At 38.7% G+C, this 19615-nt stretch overlaps 1 protein-coding gene across 1 annotated transcript in view; it reads right to left on the reverse strand.

Annotated features, from left to right (window-relative positions):
• Positions 1-19615, reverse strand: part of ADAMTSL1 (ADAMTS like 1) — a 1100541-nt gene that overhangs the window by 271885 nt on the left and 809041 nt on the right. The window contains exons 8-10 of the mRNA XM_052645042.1: positions 18496-18653; positions 8813-8924; positions 4961-5099 (exon numbers count right to left, since the gene is read on the reverse strand). Coding sequence (XP_052501002.1) covers positions 4961-5099; positions 8813-8924; positions 18496-18653 — 409 coding nt within the window. The remainder of the gene's footprint in view (positions 1-4960; positions 5100-8812; positions 8925-18495; positions 18654-19615) is intronic.

Genomic DNA, 19615 nt, shown 5'->3' on the forward strand with positions numbered 1-19615 from the left:
ACAGATTTGTTTGCTAATGACTGTGACCATGATAGTGTGATGAGTGAGAGCATTTTTCGCTTAAAAAACCCTTGCCAATTTAAGCCCCCTTCATTACTGCCTTGGAGAGAAAAGCAGAAGTCTGTGCCAAAAAAAAAAAAAAAAAAATCTGAAAAGGTGGTTCTCTGATCTTCTCACAAACAATGTCTTGCATAATTTCCCCCAGACAGCCTTAACAGTTTCACCAGTCTCCTAGACTGAGATATGTATGGCCAAATGTAGATATTTTTTTTTTTACACTGAAAGACACTCAGAAAACATAAGATGCTTATTAGTGGAACTAAAACTATGACTTTTTAGTTTTTGCTGAACCACAGGCATACATTTGGAAACTTTCTGGGCACATGATCAACTTTACCCTTCGACCAAGAAGCAACGATCACACAAACTATTGCATAAAGCAGGAGGCACTGTGTTAAAATAAAAAAAACAAAAACACAATTTTCTCTTGTGTAAAATGGAAGCTATGATTATAGCATGGCAAGTACAAGGATTTTATATTTGATAAGATTACAAGCATCTTAGGAACTATAGTGTTAAATCAGTGAAGCAGTGTGCTCAGTCGTGTCTGACTCTTTGAGACCCATGGAATATAGCCCACCAGGCTCCTGCAAGTTAAACACGTCCAGATCTCTGATATCCAGAAGTGACATGCCTTTGGACTTCTGGGAGTGCCCATGTTGGGACCACTACCAAAACACATAGCATATGTGTATATAGTATTTGATGAGATGCCATAGCTCTGAGGCACCAGTGAGAAACAGTCTTCATTTCAGCTAAATGTTATTAAATTTTTAACTTCACTTTCTTTTCCTTCTCATTATAAGCATTGCTCTGGCTTCCTTTTTGAGACTGTTTTTGGCCTGGAAACAAAGTATTTTATCACGTCATTAAAGTGACTGTATAAACGACACCAGCAGAGAGCAATACAGCTTTTCTGGGATGGAGCAGCTGGCCCCCAGGTAAGCTCAGTTGTTGGTCATACAGTGAGAGGAATTAAAATTCCTGTCTCAGCAAAATGTCAAGTTACTACATGTCACAAACATTCGGGCTTGCTTTTGAATAATGGAAACCAAGAATGCTAAGTCACTGATCTAAGTGTCTATCATATAAGAATATCCTTACCTATGTTATGAGCTACAGATAAAACTGGATTATCTGTGGCAACTGGAAATTATTAGTGAATTTTATTGTTTTCATAAGTCTCTTAACTTTTCAAAATTTCTGAGTTAGTGCATGAGGAATCAGAAAAAAGCCATGAAAACATAAAAATTATTTTGGAAAGAATAGGCTATATGTCAACCATCTCTTTAGCCCCAAGAACGACTAGGTGAATCCATCTACAACCATGGAGATCTATGGATGCTGTTGGTGAGTGAAATGAGTAAGTGATGTCTTTCATTAGTTCAAATGTATAACATTGACTAATTATAAAGCAAATTAATGAGAACAGTGAGGCTATTCTGGTAAACAGAAAAATTGGGCGTTAAGGGTTATAGTAATGGTTATCACATCCTGTTTATTTCTGAGTTATTTTGATTTTATATGTGTAGTAATGAGAAAATTCTTATTCCATAGAAGCAGTTGCTAATGCTAACGATTTTTATAGTTCACCTTAATCTTAGGATATTTAAACAGATCCTAATAGAAGAACTTAACAATGAGGGCAAAAAGTATTTCCTTTGGTAGTAAAATATTTTTACTGTTGCTACAACAATTTTTACAATTTAGCTTAGCCTGAACAAGTTAAGATTAGTTTATGTTTGAGTATACTTTTTGTGAGTTATTGTTTAATATACTTCTGCTGCTGCTGCTGCTAATTCACTTCAGTCGTGTCCGACTCTGTGCGACCCCATAGACGGCAGCCCACCAGGCTCCCCCGTCCCTGGGATTCTCCAAGCAAGAACACTGGAGTGGGCTGCCATTTCCTCCTCCAATGCATGAAAGTGAAAAGTCAAAGTGAAGTCTCTCAGTCGCTCAATGTCCGACTCTTCACAACCCCTTGGACTGCAGCCCACCAGGCTTCTCCATCCATGGGATTTTCCAGGCAAGAGTCCTGGAGTAGGGTGCCATTATACTTCGAAATATATAAAATGAAACTTAATGAAGCAACTCCATGGAACAACAGCTTATAGGTACAGTTGGAAAATCACTAATTTAACGCAACAAATAACGTTCTCACCCCACTAGTGGGTGAGAAAAATAAGGTCCAGAAGGGTCTTTTTGCTGTCCATGGTACTTCCCAATCTTGACAGGGAATAAATGTGGCTACCTAAATGGGATTTTGCTTTCAAATAAGAGGCTCACAATCCTAGTATAATACAGGAAAAGTAAAGATCTATCTCAATGACTAATAAATTTCTTTTGATATTCCAAAATATGAGACTTTATCTGTTCTAAATACAGAACTAAATACTTGTGTTTTCCCTTTTAGGGGCTTCTAAGTTTGGACACAAAGAGGTTAGTTTATTGTCACCAACAAAGGTGTTGGTTTAATGTCACCAGAAAAGTGAAAGTGTTACTTGCTTAGTCCTGTCTGACTCTTTGCGACCCCAGGGACTGTAATCTGCCAGGCTGCTCTGTCCATGGAAGAATCCATGGGATTCTCAAGGCAAGAATACCTGGAGTAGGTAGCCATTAACTGAACCTGCATCTCCCACATTGTAGGCAGATTCTTTACCATCTGAGACACCAGGGAAGCCCTTAATATCATTATTAGGCAGTTAAATCTATAGTTAGAAAACAGTTCCTTGAGTGCTTGATTCTGCTATGTCTGATGGGAAGGCAGACTTATTTTATTTAGTTTCTTTAACTCCTTTTCTCAGACTATCACTTCTTATTTTCTCTTGAAATTCAGAAAGGTTGCTCTGATCCCAGGTGTGTAAATGAGTTCAGTGAATTTCATAGCAATTGTGCACTATCTTACCCTCAGACTAGAGTATCTACCTTTCCTAAAGCAGTTTCCTCTTAAACTTTTCTTTCTGCTCAGTCTTAATTTTTACAGCTTTGTTTAATTACCTCTGTAATAAAAAAGCAGCATCCTGACATTCACTTCTTATTTTTCCTTTCTCCTTTTCCCACTTCTTTCTCTCTCTTTTTTAATAGCCACCTGTCCCAACATTTATACATGTGCTGTATTAGATGTTTTAAAATAACACAGACATAGAAAAAGCATCAATTTTACAAAATTCCTTCAATGTAGAATGGCCTTTTGCTCTTAAATAATAAGAAATAGGCCAAAAATATTACTCCAACAGAAGATGGGTAAAAATCAGAAACCAGAAAAAAATGAGTGGATTTTTTTCTGATTATAAACATGTTTCTTAAAATTGTTAAAAAATACATTTATTTCACAGCTGTTTTTCATGACCATCTCTTCACTGAAGTTTTTTTTTTATTTTTATTTTTTGAGTAGAGGGGAAAAGCTTTACATGCAATTATGGGAGGGGAATCCTTCATTTCTCCTAGAAATACACACATAAATTTTCTTGGAACTATATATAAGAGCTTCAAAATCTCTATGGCTAAGTCAAACTGTTTGAATTGAGATAATTATGCTTTTCACTCACTGGTCCTCCTGGTATAGATATGGATAAAGATGCATGTAATAACTAGAAAACTTTAAACTAGGGTTGAATTGCATGAGTTAGAATTATCTTGGCTAAAAATACCTCATATCCTTAATATTTCCAAAATAAAGAGGTCCAAGCAAAATTTTCACACCTCATTTAGTTTTTATACCATAGCCAATCTTTAAAATGTAATTTTCTGGTGGAATATGAAGCAAAATTAAACTTCACCTAAATTATATATTTATAAAATATCTATTCTTCTATTTCTTTAATGAAAATCTGTTATTTTGAGTTCACTTTTACCAGCTAGATAATATGATTTCTATGAGTAAATTAATATTAGATATTTCATATCACATGTAGAATTTAGAATTTCTGAATGTGAGGCAGAAAGAATACAAGAAAATATACTTTAGAAAATTAACAGCAGAAAACAAAAACTCAAATTGCCTACAATTCAAAGATAGAGTAATTTTCATCCACTTGGCTCATGTAGTAGTCCATCTATTCAAATTTTATGAATATATAATTAGTAAGCTATGATTAAAAAAAAAAAAAACTGAGGTATTCCTCAGAAATCCAAGGCTCTAGGAAAGGATTCCCTATCTTTTGTTCTACATGATGAGTTTTGTAGGAGAAGAGTTTCCATACATCCTCTCCCACTTGTTGAGGATGACTAAGCCATATTAACAAAGAGAATGCCCAGGAAGTGTTGAAATTAAAAAGGCAAATGTTCACCATGAAAAGATTCCTGACCCATACTTCTATGACTACTTATCATCAGGGATATTTCATTCATCAGTCTGGTTCTTGATCCTGCAAATAACTGAGGGCCAACTATGGTTTCCCCAAAGTAAACATATGTGGCAAGTGTCAAGTGTTTCTTTAGGGCTTCTAATTAAAAAGATCTTTAAAAAAATCTATTAGAAATCAGCCCTGCTTTCTATTCAACAAAGGCTGAGCTTATTTAAATGTGGAAGAACTGTTCTAAGGCTGATTTTTATTCTAGTTCATTGGTGTGGCCCACCACAGGCTAAAAAGAATCCTGAGAACACTGTACCATCACGTTTGTTAAGAGTAGAAACAAGTAACCGGAATGAAATGAAATCAGAAGAGAAAATGTCTCTGCAGAATGCTTTACTTGGAGCTCTACCAATGGAAAACCCACGGACCCTGCAGTGGCATTCTACAGCAGCAAGAGTAAGAGGCAGGGGTCCTAATAACCCATGACTAAGAATGGACACCGGGCAGCAGCACTTACTTATTTTAAACTAAACGCTTTTTAATTCAAGAAGCTTATTTGAACTTGATTTATGTTTACAGTAAATAAACTGGTAAATGTGACTGACCTGGCTGGACAAGGATCCAAGTTGCACTCCTGAAGCTTAGGCTTGGGTTTGATGTTCTCGGGGTAATAGTGACAGTACTGGTCAGCAACCACACGGTTGCTCCGAAGATCGTAACACTCAGCCGATGTTAGCTGGTAACCTGTGGTATCAAGCCATTCGGGCAAGTTTCAATGTATACATCAATGCAGTGTATTCCCTTAGGCTATTTTGTCCATCTCATATTAATGAAAATTCTTTCCCAGTGCTCCAGTCATTTCCAGGACCAAGGAGAGATAAATGGAAGGCTTGTTAATTTTTACAGGCCTCAAATGCTACGTTTTTCCACTCAAGTTTTAATTAAATGATACCATAGGGTTTGAACTACATAAGGGTATAGCTATAACACTACTGTAAGAACTATTTTTATTAATTTGCTTCATATAATCTAAAAGTCTAACATAGAATTCTGTATCCAAAAGATACTTATTTACAAACCATCTCATGTAAGGATGCAAAACTGCCTCCCTTGTACTTGGGGCATCAGGGTGAATAAACTCCCAAATTAAAACAAAAAATTAATCCCAACACTGTTCCTCTTGGTCAGTGGTGACCCATAATATAGAATCAGCTACCTACCTGGAAACAAGTGTTTTCCTTTGCCTAAATTCAACTGGAAGGGATTGAATGGATGTAAGTTGATGACTAAGACCCAAATAGCAGCCATCATGAAAGCTCAAGTTTTCCTACACAACCAAAACAAAACCAAAAACTTCCTACTGTTCAATTTTTGTTTCAAAATCCTTTGCCATTTCTAACTGGGTAGCCAATATTTCTTGATTTACATGTGCAAATTTCCACTGTTTAGAGAAATCCTCTTTGTTTTTAAAAAAAAAAAAAAAAGAAATTATGCCGCTGAATAATATGAATCCTACTCAAAATATGTATTACTTTTCCTACCTGCCTCTTTTTTGTCCTGTGAATTTCTGGTGGTATGGTGATGAAGACTTAGATTCTTGGGGTGAAAAGTAAACGTACATAGAGTATTTTTTAAAGTTAGGGCTTTTGTATCAGTCTAACCCTCATCAACTCCAAAATATATTCCCCCTGGACAGCGGTTGAATACTGTTGTTGTTAAACACGTGTTAGAAAGTCAGATTTAGAGTGGTTAAAAGTCTTGCAAAAGATTTCAGGAAATCAGAGGGAGACTTATAAACCAGATTTCCTGACTTGAGGCTGTGTTCTCAGACCACCCACAAAAATTAATTGTTCATTAAAGACCTAAATAAAGAGCTTTTAACAATTTTACTGTAAGGATGAAAAGTATGGAAAGTAATGGCTAAAAACATACGTTCCACTTATTTTTTTGTCTCATAAGAAAATAAAAAAGCAAAATTATATTTTATAAAAGTAAATATACTTCTGTATTTCAATTACATTATACTTAAAGCAGATAATCTGATGACAAGCTAATTATTTTATAAGGTTTCCAGAAAACCATTTCTACTTAAGGATAGAATTTTATCATGTAGTAAAATGTGGGCACAAGCAGTAAGTAAACACTGAATGTGAGATTATGATTTCTAAAAACCATAATTTGTCAGCTTAAAAATGCAGCTGGGAAGCTCTTCTAGAGTGTGTGAAATGAAAACTTGGAACAAAAATGAAATGAAGGACCAAAATGGTCAGGTAATTGTGTTTTCTAAAGTTTCACAAGGTATTTGATGTAGCAATTCTTAAGACTTAGCAAAATATTCAACTAGTTGAATCTGGAACTAGAAACATATAAAGGAATTCAGAGATCATTTCCTCAGAGATTTTCAAACTACGGTCCATGAAGTGTGAGGGAAGTGTCAGTCACTCAGTCGTGTCCGACTCTCTATGACCCCATGGTCTGTATAGCCAGCCAGGCTCCTCTGTCCATGGAATTCTTCAAGCAAGATTACTTGAGTGGGTTGCCATGCCCTCCTCCAGGGTTTCTTCCCAACCCAGGGATCGAACCTGGGTCTCCTGCACTGCAGGCAGATCCTTTACTGTACGAGCTGCCAGAGGCTGGTTTCTACATCCTTCAGATCTCTGAGCAATGTTCCTTTATCTGGCTTCCTAATACGATTTCCTTTGAAGGAAGGGTTTGAGAGCGCAACACATTTGTGAACTGCTGCTGGTTCTACTTCTTCACTTAGATGTGAGGAAAATAAAGCCCAAAGTGTTTAACTTATATATGACTCTAACATCAATTGCCTTATTATATAGTAAGCCATTATCAAGGTTACTGTAATTGCACTCCAACAGCAGCCCTACGTGAAACTGTCACAACAGGCCTATTATTGAACTGCTATTCTCTCAAAACACGGTTTTTATTAAAAAAAAAAAGAAAAATAATTTCTTAGGTTTCTTTTTTTGGAACTTCTTCCTGTGTTAGTCATTAACAGGTGTATCAAAACAACATAGTCCCATAAACATCAAAGTAATTGGCACTTTCTTCTTAAAGTAATTTTCTATGTAGCACAGACAGAGTGACTGGAAACATTATTTTATTGAAATGTTTAAAATGTTGAATTAATAATTATGTAACAATCAAAGGAAAGCACTTATTTTTAAGGTAAAATCTAACACTGCTCTATAAAACCTCATTTTTAACTGTTCACATTATGTAGACATAGGTAACATAGGTGAAGATGACTTATATGTTCTTATAGTTTTATGAGAATTAATGGATAGTCATTTGTCTCCATTTTGAGGTACTATCCTTTTTTCTTGTCAAAATAATACAGTTATACATGTGTGGATTAGTTACTTAAACAGTGCCAATTAACAGGCTTTCATGAAGATGGAGCTAGAATTTATTTCATGTGCTCATTTTTAAAGGAATAGACATACAATTTTATAACTGTTAAATTACCAAAATTTTCAAAAAGGTACTCCACAAATACTGGCTCACTTGGCAATGAAACTAAAATATTCATAGACTGCTGATTACCCTTCTGGAAAGAATTCTGGTAACATATGCCAATAGCCACAAAAATTCTGAAACTCTTATGAGTTTAGTCCAAGCAAATAATATGAAGGGAGAAAAATACTTAGGTATTAAGCTATTCATTACATTATAAAAGAAAAGTTTAAATGAAATGAATGATCTTCTGTAAGTATATAGTTAAATAAATTATTGTAAAATAATCAATGTAAATTATTATGTAGCCATTTAAGTAACCATTAAAGAGAAGAGGTGGGGAGGGGACCTTTTCCAGTAACACAAAATGCTGTTCATGTTACAGACATGATGGAGCAGAGATGGGAATTCATCTGGTAACTTTTCAGGAGAGATGTGTTTTAATGTATAAATAAGGCAAGTGGCATTCCTTTTATTGCACGGATGATGGGGTAGAGCTGAAAAATAACTGAGCCTAAGTCTACAGTGCATTGATTTTTTTTTCCCTAGTAATAAACTATTTTCTTTAAATTAATCTCTGATTCTTCTTGGATACATCGTGTGATGTAGAAGACCTGACAAACAGTCTTCATCTGTTTCCTGAATAGATAAGTTCCTTCAGCCAGAGGAATAGTTTATTCTCAAATGAGCAGAACTGCCTCCAGACTAAGTTGTTGCCAGGCTATGATATTGCTTGTTCTGAACTATAATGAATCAAGGAAAGAAGGAAAGACTATTTCCTCTGATGGGACTCTATGGCCAGAAAACATGCATGGGGCATCTAGACTGAGGTATCGACCTCATGGGAAGGCTTCAGGATTTGGCCCCATTGAGATGAAAGAATCTGGTCCACACAGCACTTCCATATGCTAAAGCAACTCTATTCTTAAAAGCTGAGTCTTCCCTCATGGATGCCAAGAGCTTCTAGACTAAGTGAACACCATTACCTCCTCCACAGGTTGCTGAGCAAGGAAAGAAGTCCGTCTCCCTCCATCGGTGGATGATAGGCTGATAGAAGATGAACTGGACTGTACTGTTCTCGGGCCCCGAGCTGCGGATCTGCGGGAGACAATGGCAAAGCACAGGAGCTAGTGTGATGGAGGGGTGCCCTCTGGGCTCCTTGTAGCTTGGACAAGGATGTGTGGCAGTGATGATGGTCTCAGGTTGTGTCAAGGACCGCACTGGGAGAGAAGGAGCAATGGCAGCATCACCCATCTTACCATCTAACCAGCAAATGGTCCTTGCAGAAACCATCACTATCATCACTTCAGTTCTGCGGCCACAGAACAAGGTCTCAACATGTGATTCTAGCAAGATTGTATCCCAAGCCACTGACTCCATCACCCTCTTTTATTTTCACCCTCTCTGGTACAACAGGTAAAATTATATGAATTTTCAATGTAGGTTCAGAAATAGATAATTTGTTCTAAGAAAATTATAAATGCAATCTGCTTCAAAAACACTAAAGGTACCGTCACTGTTCAAGAGAAATAAAGAGCTAAAGAATTAAGTAGCTCCTCTCACTCTGAGACTTCCCTGGTGGCTCAGACGGTAAAGCGTCTGTCTACAATGTGGGAGACCTGGGTTTGATCCCTGGGTTGGGAAGATCTACTGGAAAAGGAAATGGCAATCTACTCCAGTACTATTGCCTGGAAAATCCCATGGACAGAGGAGCCTGGTAGGCTACAGTCCATGGGGTCGCAAAGAGTCGGACACGACTGAGCGACTTCACTATCACTATCACTATCTCACTCTGAAACATACTGGGAATTTCCTGGCAATTGAGTGATTGATAGATCTTAATGTGCAAAGTTACCAATGGAAAGCTCACCGAAATGTAAATTCCTGAGTTCAAGCCCAGAGATACAGGCAATTTAAATGTAGAGAGTCCAGAAGCCAAATTTTGAAAAGCACCAACTTACATTACAAAAGCATTTATTTCAAATAAAACAGGTGTTTATGGACATTATAGCTCTTCTGTTTTTTTAAAAGAGGGGAATGTGAGGCAGTTCTTTCAAACTATTAATAATCCTTTAATAGTTGAAAAATACAAGGTTGAGGAAACAAAGTCAAACTGAAAGAGAAGGAAAAGTATCCAACAGGAACAATGCATTGCTTTTACAAAGACAAATGACACACAGTATTTGAACAGTTGGGCAAAGGCAAGGCTTGGGCTATTTCTTATACTAAAGGAAGGTCCATGGAAATTCTGGTGGACCACGTACTACTCTAAGTCCATCCTGGAAGTTAGAGGAGCAACAGTTCACAGATTAGCGTCCCATACGTCTTTGCTAATGTTTTCAAGCTTAGCATTGTTCCAACTGCCCTTTACTAGGAGAAATTGATGGGTTTGGGCTTCAGCTTTTTTTTAAAGATAGTCTTATTTTATTTTATTTTTTTGCTACTGAGTTTAGAAACGATTAAGCACCTATGGTACAAAGAAAGAAGGATCAGGTGCTAACCCCTGTATCAGTTTTTGGCACTGGGATGAGAATATGAGATGTTCCTCAGAAAATCTGGGAGCATTGCAAAGGGCAAAGATGAGAGGAAAGCTATAGAATATCTCACATTATGTGAGGTTCTGACTCATGGAGCATCCCAGTTTTTCCTGATTAGAATAAACAGTGATACGATTCCCTACTTTAAAGCCAAAACAGCTGAAGCAATACCCTGTCTTTCACAGAAAGGGAGCATTGCCTACAGATTAGTATTTTTCAGTCTCATGTGTCAGATACAGGATATCTAACTGCTTGTTTCAGTTCAGTTCAGTTCAGTTCAGTCACTCAGTCATGTCCGACTCTTTGCAACCCCATGAATTGCAGCACGCCAGGCCTCCCTGTCTATCACCAACTCCCGGAGTTCACTCAAATGCACATCCATCAAGTTGGTGAGGCCATCCAGCCATCTCATCCTCTGTCATCCCCTTCTCCTCCTGCCTCCAGTCCCTCCCAGCATCAGAGACTTTTCCAATGAGTCAACTCTTCGCATGAGGTGGCCAAAGTACTGGAGTTTCAGCTTTAGCATCATTCCTTCCAAAGAACATCCAGGACTGATCTTTAGAATGGACTGGTTGGATCTCCTTGCAGTCCAGGGACTCTCAAGAGTCTTCTCCAACACCACAGTTCAAAAGCATCAATTCTTCTGCCCTCAGCTTTCTTTATAGTCCAACTCTCACATCCATACATGACCACTGGAAAAACCATAGCCTTGACTAGACAGACCTTTGTTGACAAAGTAATGCCTCTGCTTTTTAATATGCTGTCTAGGTTGGTCATAACTTTCCTTCCAAGGAGTAAGCATCTTTTAATTTCATGGCTGCAATCACTATCTGGAGCCCCCCCAAAATATTCACTTAGCTGGCTACAAATACTTAATATTGATATAGTTGTCATTCTATTGCCTTTCTCCTCCATTTGTAAACTCTACAAAGGCAAGTACATTCATCTTGCATACTCTTCTTTCTTCAGCATCATCCACAGTGCTTGGCACACAGCAGGTATTCAAATAATTGCTGAATGAATGTATGAATGAACCAACCAATGGATGATAGTGATTATGGTCCTTTCAAGCATTTTCAGAATTGCAAACTATTATTTGTGACAAATTCTTGGAAGTGTTACAGCTTCTTGAGAATTTGGTGGCAAGAGTGGTAAAGAACCCACCTGCCAATGCAGGAGACATAAGAGATGCAGTTTTGTTCCTTGGATCAGGAAGGTCCTCTAGAGGCAGGCATTGCAACCCACTCCAGTATTCTTGCCTGGAGAATCCTATGGACACAGGAGCCTGGCAGCCTACAGTACATGGCATTGCAAAGAGTTGGACACAACTGAGGCAACTTAGCATAAACTGCCAGAACATCCCCAAATTAAAATATAGTAGGCTGAGGCATTCCCTGGTGGCTCAGATGGTAAAGGAGCTGCCTGCAATGTGGGAGATGTGGGTTTGATCCCTGGGTTGGGAAGATCCCCTGGAGGAGGGCATTGCAACCGACTCCAGTATTTTTGCCTGGAGAATCCCCATGGACAGAGGAGCCTGGGAGGCGACAGTCCATGGGGTCACAAAGAGTTGGACATGACTGAGCAACTAAGCACAACACAAAGGCATTCAATAAAGGCTACCTTTTTCTGTACATCTTGAAGTTTTCTTGAAGATGTGGCCAATCATTTCTTGTCGATAAAATGTTGGTAAAATTGATTATGTTGATAAAATTCATAAAAAGAAGCAGATTGTTACAACATAGCCCTTGCCCAAAAGTACTTTCTGCCTTCCTATGAAAGCTATCGCTTTAAATAGGATAGTAGCAGAAAGGGCTTATAAAAATGCTAGTTGTTATTGGAATAAAACATAGACTCAATTTTTCCACTGTTTTAACAGTTGGAAATGCTAAGATTCGAGGTTATTCAGTAAAAATAATGAAAAAAAATGTTAGCACCCAACTTTATTTTTACACTTCCTATAGTGTTTTCTAGTCCTCCTAGAATGCCAGACCTCAGTACTGGGAGATATAGATAACAGTTCGGCCCACAGGCCCTTGGCTCAGGGCTGCATGAGAGATGTTGGTTATGGATTTATTCCCCAAAGTACTTGAGTAGGGTAGTGGATCAGAGATGCTTCTTTAGAAATAATAACTGTAATGTTGGCTAAGGAACAAAGAGGTGGAAGCAATGTGTCAGGACTAAGATGCTGAGGCAGGGCAAACTAAGGTTTAATGGGAGGCTGGTCTTGGCGCTCATATGGAGAAGGAGGGCAGAGAAGAACTGAGCAGAGTGGAGCCAGAGGAGGCAGGACTGGACAGGGGCCTGCCATTCTCAGTGTCAGAGAAAGGTGAGGAATTGGTTCTCTGACTCTGTCTTCAACCTAGCTGTACCATTGGTAAAATAAGGTGGGGAACTCAATAAGAAATGCAGTGTACAGTGGAATTGACTGGCATAAAGGAGCATATTTATTGGAGGAATCACTATCTGTAAAGTTTGGGTAGGAAAATTAATTACTACTTATTACATGCTTCTTTCTTTCCCCCATAGTTAATTTGGTGTTTTCCTCTCTAGAATGTTTGGCTTACAAAAATGATTTTCCCTTTGTATGAACACAGGTGGACAGGTATGGGGTGGCCATCTAGAGACAGGCTGGGTGGTAGGGTGAAATCAATCTGTATTTAAACATTTGCCAAAGTTCAGCCTCCATGAGAGAAAGGAAATGATGATTTCAATCCTACCTGAGATTCACAGGCTGCCCAAATTTCACAGTCTATCTTTATCACATTAGCTTGTAGCAAGTATCTGTAGCTTTTACTATCTGTTCATTTTATTTGGGTACTTAATTATAGTCATCACTATTTCAAAATTTCTATTCAGTGTTTTTTCTCTCAAATAGCATCATGAACTAGGAAAGGGCGGATGCCATATTTCAAAGTCAAGCTGCCCCATGCATGAAGTATCTCCTTAGAGAAGAATACACATGAGAGTTCTGTAAACGTACTTCATGAACTGAACTCTCATAATTTCGTGTATGTGATTTCTGCTTAGGAGCCCTGCCTATTGTTTCACCTTTAATGAAAACAATTTGAGGGATGCTGAATTATGTATGGGGTTATGCTTCCCTGATAGCTCAGTTGGTAAAGAATCTGCATGCAATGCAGGAGATCCAGGTTTGATTACTGGGTCAGGAAGATCTGCTGGAGAAGGGAGAGGCTACCAATCCAGTATTCTTGGGCTTCCCTTGTGGCTCAGCTGGTAAAGAATCTGCCTGCAATGTGGGAGACCTGGGTTCAATCCCTGGGTTGAGAAGATCCCCTGGAAAAGGGAATGGCTACCCACTTCGGTACTCTGGCCTGGAGAATTCCTGTAGAGTCCATGGGGTTGCAAAGAGTCAGACATGATTGAGCGACTTTCACATTCACTTTTATGCTTAAGTCTGTCCAGAAAGAAATATGAAGGTGTCATCTCTCCTTAAATATCCTAACTTTGCTAATAGAAACCACCAGCTTTCTACTCCTTAGAGTACTTAGGCAAAAATTATGCTATCAATCTTCCTAATCAAATTCCCCAACTATGAAAATGTAATGCATTTAGAAAATTATCCTCTCTAGGAAATAACTGTTCTTTACTTGTCAGTATATGAATTGTGAATCAGTGTTCTTGTTCTTAGTTCTGAGTATGATGATTGGGTTACTATTCTTCAGTGTCTGCGTGTGTGTGCTAAGTCGCTTCAGCTGTGTCCGACTCTGTGACCATATGGACCATAGCCCATCAGGCTCTTCTGTCCACGAGGAGTAAGAATACTGGAGTGGGTTGTCATGCCCTCCTCCAGGGGATCTTCCCGACCCAGGGGTTGCCCCCGCGTCTCTTATGTCTCCTGCATTAGCAGGTGGGTTCTTTACCACTAGTGCCACCCGGGAAGCCCATTCTGCAGTGCATTTTCGCTACTTTGATGACTTAAGTACTCACTCATCACTTTTTTCTTCTGCTAATATGGCTTTCTTAAATTTTAAAAATGGTTCAAATTGAAAATTTATAAATGTGCCTTAGCTGCTTTCACAAGAGCTAAGTCCAGTGGTCTGAAAAAGAATGCTGCTGTTGCTAAGTCGCTTCAGTTGTGTCCGACTCTGTGCAACCCCATAGATGGCAGCCTCCAGGCTCCTTCGTCCCTGGGATTCTCCAGGCAAGAACACTGGAGTGGGTTGCCATTTCCTTCTCCAATGCATGAAAGTGAAAAGTGAAAGTGAAGTCGCTCAGTTGTGTCCGACCCTCAGCGACCCCATGGGCTGCAGCCTACCAGGCTCTTCCATCCATGGGAGTTTCTAGGCAAGAGTACTGGAGTGGGAGCCATTGCCTTCTCCAGAAAAAGAAGGACTATGACTAACAAAACCCCCTCTTCTATCTGGGAAGGTCCTTATCTTTTACTGAGTCTGTAGCTTCTGAAAAGATAGCCTGGTAAGGGAAGAAGGGGATGCTAAGTCAGATAATTATCTAGCCAATAGCCAATCATCCTCAACAATTAATGTGATTATAGGTGTGCCTACATCCATTTGTCTTATAGCTACACCTGCTAAACTGTTCCTGGGTATACCACTTGTAAATCAATCAACCTCGGACCATCTTCAGAGAAGTGGTTGTATGCCATAGTGTACAGAGAGTATTGTAAAAAGTTTGACCAGAAGTTAAAGCATTTGAAAATATGGAAAGGAAGTCATTCAGTTCTAGCTGCTTTTATACACACTACCTCATTCAATTCCTTACAAAGACTCATGTGGGGAGATTTTCATTACCATTTTTCAAATGAGTAATAGGCTCCAGGAGGTAAAACAACATACTCAAGGTCACACCTCCAGGAAGCAGGACAATATACACAATTCTAGAGTGTCTATCTTTTTTACTCCTCTACACTAGCGTTGCCAAAAATGTATAGCCAACATATGAGTTACAAATTTTTGGAAGACATGGCTTCCCTAGGAAGAAAGATGAGTGCTTAGTCCATTTGTAAAGGTGGCCAGAAAAAGAGATTCCAAAAAATAATATATAGCAATTCTCACTGTGAGAAAAATCTTTCTTTCATGCAAAAAGTCTTTTTCTTTTAAAAAAGCAAAAATGGTATTTTGGCAATAAACTTCCTTGGAGATTACCATTCTGAGCCTGATGTATTTCATTCAGAAAGGAAGTTGTTGCTTAAATAAGTGTATAATGCAAAAGAGATTATACTTTGAATGACACTGAAAACTGAATTATAAACTGTGTACATAATTTTTAAGCACCAAAATAATGAAAGATGATAAATAAGCAAAAGGTAATCTTTCATTTTCAGCTATTCTGTGGGGAAAATTAAGGAAGAAACGGTTGCTTCATTATAAATCACTGAGAATAAAAGTAATTTTGTTCTTTTTATTTTATATCATCTTATATTATCTTGCTCATTTTCAAGTTTGAGTAAAAGGATTTTTAAAAATTATAATTTATTTTATACTAATTTTACATTTATTAGGTTCTGATCTTTTCTAATGAAACTTTCATCTCCTTTCATTTGCAACCTGAAGCTAGGTCACCAAGCAGGATATAATGAAAAAAATCACTAAAATGATAGCTTGGCCTGTTTTTGAAAGAAGATATTTACAGGTTGCTAGGATCTAGGAAGTTATCACAAAGTTCCCCAAAGTTAATTTTTCCTTTAATATGTACTTATACACAGAGAGGAAAAAAAAAAATACCCTCTTAGCCATTCCCTTCTCTAGGGGATCTTCGTGACCCAGGGATTAAACCCGAGTCTCCCACATTGCAGGTGGATTCTTCACCATCTGAGCCATCAAGGAAACCCCCTTAGAAGCAACGCAGACGACTAAAAAGAGTTGGAGGCAGAAGTAAGGAGGCATGATCTTTGGTCCTGGCTTGTCATTGGCCTGAGCTAAGGAATATCACTCAACTTCCCTCAGGCTCAGTGTCCTTGCAGGCAGAAAGAAGATGTCACCTCTGTCCCACTTCAGCATCTGCCATGTGGTGAAAGTCCTTTATTCATCCAGCACTTGTTGGTGCTTATTGGGCTTTTTATGGAGCTATGAAGACAGATATAATTTTCCCTTTGAGGAACACACAGAGGGGAGATGTGATGTAAATTGGAATCTAGGGTCGAGTCACAGAATGTTTCTGGAAGGGGAAAGTTCTGAGGTACAAATATGAGTTAGGGAAGAGAAAGCAAGAAGAAAAGAACACTGCAGCTAGAGGACACAGCTCTATGTGAAGGTAAAGAGTGCAAGATGTTGGGGGACTTGTCAGTCATACAGTTGACTGAAACAGGAGAGCACAGCTGAGGTGGGAAAGGTAGACAGAATCCAGATTATTGAGAGTTACACGTGCTGGGCTATGGCTTTGCATTTTAGTCCCAAAGCAAGGAGTGGAAGTGAGAGGCAATGCAGGATCATGAACAGGGAAAACACTCTGGTTTTTAGAAAACTCACTCTGAAGGCAGTATAGACAATGGCTCAGCAGCTGGGAAAATAATTCAGAGCCTATCACGTTAATTCAGGTGAGAAACACATAGACCTAAATTAAGAGACGGGTGGCAAGAACGGAGAAGAAAGAACAGTCTTGAGAGATGGCATGGAGGTAGAGCCGACCAAGTTTAACGTCTAACTAGGGGTGTACAGGAGAAGGGAAATGGTGTGAATCACAGGTTTCTGACTTGGCTGGGTAAACAGTGTGGTATTCCACAAGAAATAAAGAAGATAAAGTAGGTTTCTGGGGCTAGACAAGTCCAATTTTGGACACATTGAGCTCATTGTCCCTGTGGGTGATGTGCAGAAGGCAGCTGGCCATGTGAAATGCATTTGACAATTTTGTGAACTGTTCCAGTGTGGATAATGTTACTTGAATTCAACTCTATATTTTCAGTATGTGTATTAACTCTTACAAGGCCACCAGGTAAATTAGTGTAAGTCGTTTATTCTAAGGGCTTCAAAAATTTAAGATAGCTCTCATTTTTTACTGTATTTGTTTGTTAAACTGAAATTATTTAACTACCTGCAATGTCATTTCTATTGTGAGCTATCTCTGATGGTTTGTGGGTGCTTGTTCATGGTCATGTAGCTGGCATCTGGACTGAATTAAAAAGGGTTACCATGCAGATGGAGACAGAGGACAGAACTCTGGAACCCTTCTTTCATGCAACCTCATTGCCCATCACATTTTCCTAAATGCATCCCTACTTCCAGCTGCCATGGGGTCATCAAGCCTTGGCTTAAATCACATGTCCTCTGGCTTCAGGTCCCATGATGAAAAATTTATGGCGTCCTGGACACATTACAAGTTTTACAGCTTTACAGCTGAAATCCTTCTAGTCCTTCTGACCTACTGAAGGAAAGAAAATATGTTTTATTTTATTGGGATTCCCAAACATTTCTTTGAGTATATACATTTTCCCTACAGAATGTGTATGTTGCTTCCAGCAATGTGTTTCATATTACCTTGAAGAGCAGGGAAGCTCTGATAGAAGGAAACAACTTGGTCTTGTTGCCAGTACAAGAGGGAAAAAACAACTTGTAATTGGAAGCATGATAAAGTCTATGGATCATTAATTTGCCTTTCTGTTTGACTAAGGATACCTTAATATGAGTCAATGACTGTACCCTAGTTTGTTTTAAAAATGGTACATATCCCTAACTCATCATATGCTGGCTTTTTGAGAGGAGGTCTTTTTACTAGCTTATACACACACAAATATATATTAATGTATGTATTTTTTTTCTAGAACCTTAAAATTATTCCATGTTCTTATTGCATGTTCTTATAAAGTAGCTCATGCTTGCTCAGTTGCATCTGAGTCTTTACAACCCCAAGGACTGTAGCCCACCAGGATTCTCTGTCCATGTGATTTTCCAGGCAAGCATACTGTAGTGGGATGCCATTTCCTACTCCAGGGGATATTCCTGACCCAGGGATTGTACCCACGTCTCCCGAGTCTCTTGCACTGGCAGGCAGATTCTTTACTGCTGCGGCACCTGTAGCTCAACACCCTTGAATTAAACATTTCCTGGATAACAAGCTTTCCAATCTGTGTCAAAGCCTAAAGTCTCTCTTTCTTCAGGGGATTATAAGTAATGCTAGTTCAGATGTGGCTTGAAAACAAGGTATCTAAATGGGCTCACCTTGACAATGAAATCTGCTGTAAGTGGTCCAGCCATTCTCAGTATCTCTTTGTCTGGAAATTTCTGGAAGTCCACACTAGAATTGTCCACAAGAAAGATGCCTGTAGAGCTGAGACTGTTTTCACCTTTAGCCCCCTGGAGAGTTTTGGTTTCCAGATCTACATAATCAAACACAGGAAGAGGAAAGAAAGATGTTCCCAGGGCTTCCACAGACCACACGCAAGCACATCCCATACAAGGTCTAGAGCTACAACAGGGAGAAGTATCATTCTTTATAGGGCTGACATATTTCAAATGTGATAGAAACAAAATAGATAGGCACTGCTGGATCACATAGGAATTGATGCAGCAAATGAAATTATTTTAAAACTTATTAATCAAGAATTCAGGGCTCCCTGTCAAAAAATCTTCAATTCCCTGGATGACTTCATTTGGGTACCCTAATTTACCACAACCATATTCTTTGGACTAAACCATCTCATCCCCCATACATCTTATTGATTTCAGTCTTCACAGCCCTCAGTCTCGAATTTACCCAGTAGTTTTCCTTTTTCTCTATGAGACCCAGGGTACCTCTCTGAGTTCCTCAAGCACTCATTGGGTAATTTGATAGTCATGTGTTACCTTGCAGTTATTGATACTTTCTGGTTACTTATTGCACATGGGCTATTGTTCAAAATGAAAAAAGAGAAACAAAACTATAGCGGCTTAAAGACAGAGAACTAACTATCCTCTTTACTTCTCTTTCTTTTAAAAATCCTTTTAAAATTCAGTCCTGTGTACTTATATGGCATCTCATAAGAACTTAGGATGGAGAAAAGAATGTCTGGATCCCTGGAGCATTCCAATATGAATCTGCCCAGTGACAAAGCTAGGCAGCATCTTTTGTTTTAGGAAATCAGAGCATGCTGGGGAGGAGGGTAATTTTGATATATATTTCAAAACAGGTTAAATTCTCACGTGATTGAGAACTTTAGAATAATTGCCTGCTGCATGAAGAAACATGGTTCAGTTCAGTCACTCAGTCATGTCTGACTCTTCGTGACCCCATGGACTGCAGCAAGCCAGGCCTCGCTGTCCATCACCAACTCCCAGAGTTGACTCAAACTCATGTCCATTG

The sequence above is a fragment of the Budorcas taxicolor genome, chromosome 8 (genome assembly GCF_023091745.1).
Source record: "Budorcas taxicolor isolate Tak-1 chromosome 8, Takin1.1, whole genome shotgun sequence".
Lineage (NCBI taxonomy): Eukaryota > Metazoa > Chordata > Mammalia > Artiodactyla > Bovidae > Budorcas > Budorcas taxicolor.